Source organism: Rhinopithecus bieti, unplaced genomic scaffold (assembly GCF_001698545.2).
Source record: "Rhinopithecus bieti isolate Rb0 unplaced genomic scaffold, ASM169854v2 scaffold_72161, whole genome shotgun sequence".
Classification (NCBI taxonomy): Eukaryota; Metazoa; Chordata; class Mammalia; order Primates; family Cercopithecidae; genus Rhinopithecus; species Rhinopithecus bieti.
Window position 1 is genome coordinate 1408450 of NW_016828382.1, and position 9943 is coordinate 1418392.

Here is a 9943-nt window from a genome sequence, read left to right on the forward strand (position 1 = left end):
TGGAATCAGGTTGAAATACTTGTCCTTCTGGCCTCAACATTGAAGTTCTTCCCCATTGTGCAGCACAGACGCTCTGCTTTTACACCCAACAATCTGATTCTATTCTAGTTGGCCTACGGCTTTCCTGTTTCCATGTGGAAAGTACTCTGTACTTTGCAGGGAAGAAATAGTGATGTTGAGGAAGAGAAGAGACTCTGCCTCTGAAAAATTGCTTAGATATTTTCCAGACTGTGTCATGAGGACAGCTTAGGCCCAGACCCAAAAGGCACTTAGGTGAGCCAGGATATCAGTGTCCTGGGAGAGGGAAGAGTCGGGCAAATGTTCCATATCTGACTTACAGTCATTCTTCTTATGTATTTTCTGGCCTTAGAGAGCACAGAACAATAAGGTCAGCCAACCAGAAGTGGAGGCAAAGCTCACCAGGTGCTAACTTTCTTCAGACACCAAAATGAACATCAAAGGCAGCTTTGAAGTTCAAAAGAAGTCATCAAGACAGCCTGAAGAGCTGTGAACCTGGGAAGAGCACTATTTCCCTGGCAGTAGTGCTAGTTTTGAAAGGGGAGAATAAAGGGAGAGGTTATTGAGAAAAATGAGCATATTAGGCTTCGTTGTCTAATTCTCACATCCTTGATCATCTTACAAGATGATAAACTCCAAAACACAGCCAGAATCTAGAACTTCTGGTTTTATACTGTCTACCTATTTCAGAGCAGGTGCTAAATAAATAATAATTCATTCATACGTTGTTATATTTATTAACATTGATTGATCAATTGATAGAGCACCTCCTATGTGCTTCTGTCCTAACTTGGAGATATGAAAATAGATGAACCAAAGTCCCTGCTCTTGTGGAATAAACTAATCAATATAAATGTATAGTATGGTAGGTAGTATAAGTGCTCATAAGAAAAATAAAACAGAGAAACGAGAAAGAATGAAAACTAACACAGAGCCAGGAGCTAAACAGAGAAAGATAGTGATAAAGACAGATATCTAGAGAGACAGAGATAGATATGGAGAGAGCGATAGAGATAGAAAGTGATCAAGAAAGACCTCTATTAAGGAGGCATTTAGGCAAAGAGATCTGAAAAAATGGAAGGAGTGACAGTGCAGATATGGAATAACAATCTAACATAATCAATTAATAATCTCAATTTCCTAATCCTAATGCCTCCAACCCCTACTTACTTGAGTGCAAGAAGTCCAAAGTCTGTCAATCAGGAATATCCAGGAATCACCAGGTGCATTGTCATTTGTTCATAAATTGGACTTGGTCACTGGCTTAGTAACCTGCTACCTACTACATGCAACCATATGTCATGGTTTTTGATATCAACTAGTGAATACATTTTCATCTCTGCTTGTTGGTCATTTTTCTAAAAGGTGAATGGAAATACTATTTCCCATTTCTTACATCTAAGGGAGCTACTATACTATTGCATATAACTGAAAAGAAGTTTCAAGTCTTTACTTCCACTTGATGAACTGTTTCAAGCTGTTCTAATGGAGTATTAGAGAAGTTTTAAGTCATAATAATCCAGTGTTGAACACTACTTTTTGGCTGCCGCTGATCAGGTATTTAACTTTTACCCTGATTTTTGAAACGATTTTGCTCTAAGGGTCAAAAGTAGAATGCCCTAAGGCACAGGAGTAACAGTTGTTCAGTAGAGCCACCAACTGGACAGTCAGTAGGCAAGTGGTCAAGTTCTCCATGTTTCCCCAAAAAAGCTTATTATTCCTGGGTATGACCAAGCTCTATTTGATTCAAATCTAGTGGATCTTTATTTAGTGCTTTGTCTATGTAAGGTGCTATGCTAGGTGCTGTCACACAAATTTTCCCATTTATTCCTCATAGGAACATGCAGATCTACCAAGATGTCTTAAGGACACAGAGGTTTAATATTTTAACAGAATAGAGTGAATACCCTATTTTAGAATGTTTTGTACCCAATTTCCATTTCCATTTCATACTTTTCGTTAAAGGAACAGAATTTAAATGATTAAAAGTTTTATTCTTTCCTCAGTGATTCTCATTGTTCTTAAGAATTACTAGGCTGGGTCTGGTGGCTCACACTTGTAATCCTAGTACTTTGCGGGGCAGAGGCAGGCAGATTGCTTGAGACTAGGAGTTCAAGACCAGCCTGGGCAATATGGCAAAAACCTGTCCCTACAAAAATACAAAAATTAGCTGGGCTTAGTGACATGTGCCTGGTAGTCCCAGCTACTAGGGAGTCTGAAGCAGGAGGATCCACTGAGCCAAGGAGGTCAAGGCTGCAGTGAGCCATAAACATACTACTGCACTTCAGCCTGGGCAACAGAGAAAGATCCTGTCTCCCTCCATCCTCTCCCCCTCCCCTACACACAAAAAAAGGATTACTATACGGGGTTGTATTTACAAAACCATTTACATTGTACTTTGTGGATGATTTAAGGAATTTCTCCAGGGCAATTTTGATTATAATTAATTATTGGCTTGCTGGCTAACTTAAGACTTTATACTCTTAGGTAAGATGTGACTCTACTCTACATTTGAAGTTAAAAACAGATCCAATTAAAGATATCTGGTCAAAATTCGAAGATGAGAAAAAAGACCCAATTAAAACTTTCTGGTCAGAATAAGTATACACATTCCCTTTGGACCCACTCACAGACATTTGAAGATTTGTAATTTTAATGAATGAAACCTGTGATCCCACTGCAACTCTGGGCTGCTGATGCTGTCCTTTCCCGGAGCTCACTCATGCCATGGATTTTATCATGCAGATGTAATGGACAAGTATTGTTTGAATTAGGCAAACAATTGCATTTATACATCAGGAATGTTGTTGGGAGAAAACTGGCCCTTAATAAATAATTCCCAACTCTCTTCTTTAATGTTGAAAATTTCCACATTATACTTGAACCACATCCTATGTTCAATAGCTCCCCACCCATCCCCAAATGGCATGTTTTTAAGTGCCAGATGTAGAGGCACTCAGCTATAAGGAAAGGTATAAAAGTCAGTATATAAATGACTAGCACAGAAGATATCTTTGTTCACTAAGTTAAATATTCAAGAAAGACTTTGTTTATCTAGAAAAAATTTACTAGCACTTGTTTGACAACCATCCAAGTTATCAAGAATTCTTCTCAATGTTTCTCACCTTCAGATGATAAATAGATAAGGACAACATTTAAATTTCAGGAATGTCTCACTTCAATAGATAGTGAGAGGAAACGATTTCCAGGCTTTGCCTCATGGGTGAAAAGGTATATGAGAGAACAAAGGGGATCCAGGTCATGTTTCACAGCATGATGATAGAGAAGAACCAGTTTCTGGTGAGGAAAATATACCACCAGAAAAACTATGATGAACCAGAGAGAGCTCTGATATTCCGTAGTAACTCGGTGGCTCTACCTCACTCATGAGTCATTCTACAAGGCCAAACCCTGTGTCTGCCCTGTGGGAGTACAGGGCTACCATGATAAGGGAAATGCAATTATAAAATACATTCTTAGGTGATCATAATTCCAGGAACATTTGATCCAGAGATTATTTGGAACAGTCATGATCCTGACATCTCTTCCATTAAATGGCACCTAAGACATCTATCATGCCACTTTGATTTCTAACAAAAAATGTACACATTGACTATGAAGTAAAAATTCTGTATAGCATACCAACAAGAATGTCTCTGCTGGACACTCTACATAAAAATGATGTATGCGAGCTGTTGAATATGTAGGTGGTGCTAGTAAAGCATCATCAGTAGGAAATGGGTTTTGACTATTTATTTATTTATTTATTGGTCAGGCGGAGATACATTGCGATCTCTCACTCATCCTTTCTGTAGGAGCAGTGTGAGATGTTGAGTATAATTAGGAAAATCATATATTACACAAGCTCCTTTCACAGGTGCCAATAGAATTCTGTTTGATGGTAGGCTAGTAAATAAATTTTTAAGGAGACAAATTCATTAGAGAAGTCGGTATGGAATGTTTAGTATGAGGATGCCTTTCAAAAGAAAACAGTTTGGACTGTGCCAACAGATTGAGCTTTAAATCTCAGCTCTACTATTTACTAGCTGTATGACTTGTATGAACTAGCCTGGGCTCTGTCTTAACTACAAATCAAGTTCATGGTATTAATCTCACTTGGCGGTTGAGATAATGATAACAGGATATAGTGCCTAAAACATGGAAGCCCTCAATAAGTGTTAGTTTCTACTTTCCTTTGAAGATTTATTTGTCACAATATTTCTAAATATAGTTAATTCTGACTTTCATGGCTAGCCAAGATGAAGTAAAAGGATATGGATTTACCATCCCACCTAAAACAACTTTGAAAATGGATGCAATATATGAAACAATGTCGTGGAAAAAATAACCCTCAAGAGAAGAAAAACAAGCAAGGTGAGCCCTCTGATTGCCACAGCAATTGCTTGGAGAACATGGCCTGTCCATAACACAGGGAAGCAAAATCCAGGCAGGGTCTGGCAGTCTCCCTGAGGTAAGGAGACAGAGCTGAGGGTCTGGGGATGTCAAGGTGGAGCTTCTCGGAACATAGTACAGGAGAGGGAGACAGCTGCACAGAGACAGAACTCTGGAGAACTGTAGAAGGCCCCTGTAAGTATTCAGTAAGTATTCAGCTGAGCACTGATTAGCCATGTGTGTAAATCAACTACCAAGGCTGGGTAAAGATCCAGTAGAAATTATTAGGGGAACAGTGTCGGAAGCTCACACAGGGGCAGGAATAGTGCTTAATTCCAACAGCCAAAATGGAAAACTTCATGATTCATAGGGCCTCAGTTGGAATACTAACCAGGGTTTTGCCTCAACAGTAGGGAAAATAATTAACATTAGACTAAACATTGCACTGGTCCCTCTTAATAAAGTTTAAAGGCATGATGCAGGAGGATTAACTATTCCTAAGTAACTTAACCATGTCTCAGAACAAAGCTCAACAACTATTACAGGAATACAAAAACACCCAGCACCCCACAAGGCAAATTAAACAATGTCTAGCACCCAATTTTTAAAAAATCACAAGGCAGACAATGGAGGAGAAAAATAAAATGCACAATGAGAAGAAATGTCCATCAAAATTGACCCCCAAATGACATGGTGATAGAAACAGTAGACGGAGCATTAAATCAGTTATTATAATGATACCACATATGTTAAAAAAAGCTAGCAGAAAGACCGAATATATTAAATATATATTATTATTAAACTATATTTATAAATAATTCTAATATATATAATTTAATCATGATTTATCAAATTTTATATGACGAGATATATATATAACATAATATCTTATTATAACAATATTATTAAATAATAATTAATTATTAAATTTACTCATATATATATTTGAATATTATACTAAATATATCTTAAATATATTATAATATATACATTTTAATAATATATTAATATCTTTACAATATACCATAATATAAATAATTTATATATATATTTACATTATATTACATATTAATATTCACTATCTTAATTTATAATTTAATTCATTAACTATATAATATATAAATAGATATCACTACTTATATATTAATTAAATATTAATTTATAGATAATGTGATCATTATCTATTTATGAAAAACTGAACATTTAGAAAGGAGATCTATAATTTTGAGATAAAAAAATACTCTAGATGAAATTAAGAGAGAAAAGATGAGTGAACTTGAAAACACAGCTGTAGAAACTATCCAAAATGAAACACAGAGGGACAAGAAAGCCATCAGTGAACTATGTGGTAATTTTAAGTAGCCAAATATATGTGTAATTGGAGTCTCCAATAGAGTTGGAGAAAATATTTGGAGAAATAATGGCCAAAGTTTTCCAAATTTGATAAAAATTATAAACACACAGATTTAAGAATTTCAACAAACTCCTAGAATAATTAATGAAAAGAAAGCTACTCTAAGATGAATTTTAATAAAATTCCTTGAAGACAAAGAGATAAATCTTAAAAGCCACTTTTGTGTATGTGATGCAGAATGGGGAAGGAATGCTACATAAAGAATAAAGACAAAAAGAAAAGCAGATTTCTTATTGAAACAACACAAGCTAGAAGGTAGCAGAGCAACATCTTTAAAATATTAAAGGAAAAAAGTTGCCAACATAGAATTTGTTAGCCAGTGAAAGTATTTTATAGAAACAAAGATGAAATAAAGAATTTTTCAGATACATAAAAGAAGAATAAATAACCAGACCACATATCTATAAAATATGTCAAGAGGAACCCTTCAGGCAAAATGAAATTATACTGATAAAAACCTGGACATACAAAAAAGAAAAAGTAAAAACCAAAAGTGGTAACTGTCTTGTAAATATAAAGAATGTTTTTCTTGGCAGGGTGTGGTGGCTCACACCTGTAATCCCAGCACTTTGGGAGGCCGAGGCGGGCAGATCACGAGGTCAGGAGAGAGAGACCATCCTGGCCAATATGGTAAAACCACATCTCTACTAAAACTGCAAAAATTAGCTGGGTGCGGTAGTGCGTGCCTGTAGTCCCAGCTACTTGGGAGGCTGAGGCAGGAGAATCGCTTGAACCCAGGAGGTAGAGGTTGCAGTGAGCCGAGTTTGTGCCACTGCACTCCAGCCTGGGCGACAGAGTGAGAATCCATTTCAAACAAAACAAAACAAAAATAATAAGTTAATCAACAGATTGAAGCAAAATATTACTAATACATCATGGAGTTTATAACCCATATAGAAGTAAAATGTATGAAGACAATGGCACAAAGACCAGGAGAGGAGAAAAGGAAGTGTATTTTGTAGGGGTCTTATACTTGAAGTGATGTAATAGTGCTTGAAGTTAAACTGTGATCAACTAAAGATGTATAATACAATCCCCCAAACAATAACTAAACTAGCACAAAAAATTATTTACAGCTAATGCACAAACAATGGAGATGAACTAGAACCATTAAAAAATACTGAAGAGAAAGAGAAAATGGAAGAACATATGTGACAATAGAAAATAAACAGTAAGATGGTAGATTATAATAATCACATTGAATGTAAAAGGTCTGAACATACCAACTAAAGGCAGAACTTCTCAGATTAAATAAAACTGACCCAATTATATACTTTGTTAGAAGATACAAATAAGTTCAAAGTAAAGGATACAAAAAGATATAGTGTGCTAATGTGAATAAAAAGAAAGTTGGAGTAGCTATATTAACATCAGAGTAAACAATGTAACGGACAAAGAGAGGCATTTCATAATGAAAAAGAGGGTAAATTCATCAGGAGGATATAACAATCTTAAACATTAAGACCTCCAATAACAGATCTTCAAAATATCTGAATCAGAAATAGATGGACTGCAAGAAGAAAGAGATAAATCCACAATTACAATTAGATATTATTTATGAACTCTAATAGTTTTTTGTGGGTTACTTAGGTGGACAACTGATTGACATGTGTATAAAGGCAATCCAGTGGCTAAAACAAGAGATTTTCCACGAGTGGTTTTGGAAAATGGAACATTAGCATCCAAAACAAAGCAAAATAAAACTCCAATCCATTCTTCATACAACATGTACAAAACCAAAAAAAAAAAAAAGTCCAATGGAATTCATCAAAATTAAACATTTTTGCTCTCTGAAAGACACTGAAGAAAATGAAAGGATAAATCACCAACCGGGTGACAATGTCTTCACATGACATATGTGGTAACGAACTCGTATCTCAAATATTTAAGGAACTCTCTAACAACCCAATGCCTTGAAAATGGACAAAAGATTTGAACAGACTTTCCTCGAAGAAAATATACAAGTGGCAAATAAGCACACGAAAAGATGCTCAATGTCATTAGTCACTGAGGAATGGAAATTTTTGAAAATGAGATACCCCATCCTGGCTAACACGGTGAAACCCCGTCTCTACTAAAAATACAAAAAAAACTAGCCGGGCGAGGTGGCGGGCGCCTGTAGTCCCAGCTACTCGGGAGGCTGAGGCAGGAGAATGGCGTAAACCCAGGAGGCGGAGCTTGCAGTGAGCTGAGATCTGGCCACTGCACTCCAGCCCGGGCGACAGAGCGAGACTCCGCCTCAAAAAAAAAAAAAAAAAAAAAAAGAAAATGAGATACCACTACACAACTAGTAAAATGAATAAAATTACCAAGACTTAGCATACCAAGTATTGACAAGAATGTGGAAGAACTGCAACCCTTATACCCTGCTTGTGAGACTATAGCATGGTACAATTACTTTGGAAAACAGTCTGCAGTTTCTTCAAAAGTCAAACACACATCTACTATATGATTCAGCTTTTCTACTTCTATGTGTTTATCTAAGAGAAATGAAAGCATATATGTATACAAAAACTTACACATGACTGTCATAGCAGCTTTATTATAAAAGCTAAGGACCACAGACAATCTAAATGATTGCTAACATGTTAATGGATATGAAAATAACAGTATATCCATACAATGGAATCTAGTCAGCAATGAAAAAGAATGAACTACATATGCAACTGCATGGATGAACCTCAAAATAATTATGTTGGGTGAAAGAAGCCAGAACAAAAAGAGTACATACTTTACGTTACTCAGTTCAAACTACTGTAACCAGTTACCATAGACTGGGTGTCTTAAACAATGAACATTTATTTGTTACAGTTCTGGAGGCTATGAAGTCTAAGATTAAGGCGCCATGAGATCTGATGTCTTGAGAGGGCCCATTTACTGATTTGCAGAAGGCTGTCTTCATATTGCATCTTCACACATAGAAAACAGAGCAGAGAGAGCAAGCTTCTGTATCTCCTCTGATTCAAACATTGATTCCATTATCTAATTACTTCCCAAAAACCCCGTTCCCAATACTATCACATTGGGGATCGGGATTTCAACCTATAAATTTTAGGGGAACACAAACACTCAGCATATAACTTACTATATAATTCCATTTATAAACTATTCTAGAAATGTAAACAAATCTATGGTTGCAGAAAGTTCCCTGGGAATAAGGTTAAGGAAGAACGGAAAAGAAGACTTGCAAAGTGATATAAAGAAATTTGGGGGGGTTGATGGATGAGTTCATTATCTTGGCTGGGATGATGGTTTCACAAATGTATAAATAGATGTCATTAAGTTATCCACTTTACACATGTGTGATTTATTGTAAATTAATATTTTCAATAAAGCTATAAACAAAGTTGGATCCTATTTGTTAGAAATAAAACATTCTATAATTGCATTACGCAGCACTTTGCTAAGCATGTTACTGAGAAGTAATGTTCCACAGATTTTAATAGGTTTTACTGAAAAAGAAGATTCTGTGGTTTAATAATTGAAATAGGCTGGATTAAACACAGTTAATAGATTTGTTTTGGGCAGGACTTCTGGGAGATTTTAATATGCCAGTATGCATTGTGAAATTTCAATAAAGGAGTTTTATTGAGTACCGTATTTCCCTAATTTGATCAGAAACTTTCTTCCAAGATGACTTTACAGGATTAACATTCCTCAGGCTTTTTATTTGGAAAATGCTGGCATAAAGACATTGCAATGACTTAACAGTAAATACAGTCGATGTGGTAAGAACTTTGGACTCTCTTTTCACAAACTATTAAAATGTATGACTAGGCCGAGTGTGGTGGCTTGCACCTATAATTCCAGCACTTTGGGAGACTCAGGTGGGAGGATTGCTTGCTTCAGCCCAGGAGTTCAAGACCAGCCTAGGCAACATAGGGAGACCTTGTCTCTACAAAAAAACAACCATATGACTTATGATTAGACAATATAACCTTCATCTAAATTCAAGCATTCGAGCAAATTGCAAATTTTAGAAAGACTTTAAAAATTTGTCCACCAAATTAGTAACTGATTGCTCTCCAATGAATGTTTTGCATGGGATCTTTTTTCTTTTTTTAATTAATAGACTTCTTTATTTTTTTTTTTTTTTTTTTTTTTTTTTTTTTATTTCTG

At 35.7% G+C, this 9943-nt stretch overlaps 1 protein-coding gene across 1 annotated transcript in view; it reads right to left on the reverse strand.

The window, feature by feature from the left end:
* Positions 1–246: 246 nt before the first annotated feature.
* LOC108523731 (elongation factor 1-gamma-like) overlaps positions 247–9943 on the reverse strand; it is an 11005-nt gene continuing 1308 nt past the window's right edge. Inside the window, exon 2 of the mRNA XM_017864480.1 lies at positions 247–365. Within this exon, the coding sequence (XP_017719969.1) occupies positions 247–365 (119 nt within the window). The remainder of the gene's footprint in view (positions 366–9943) is intronic.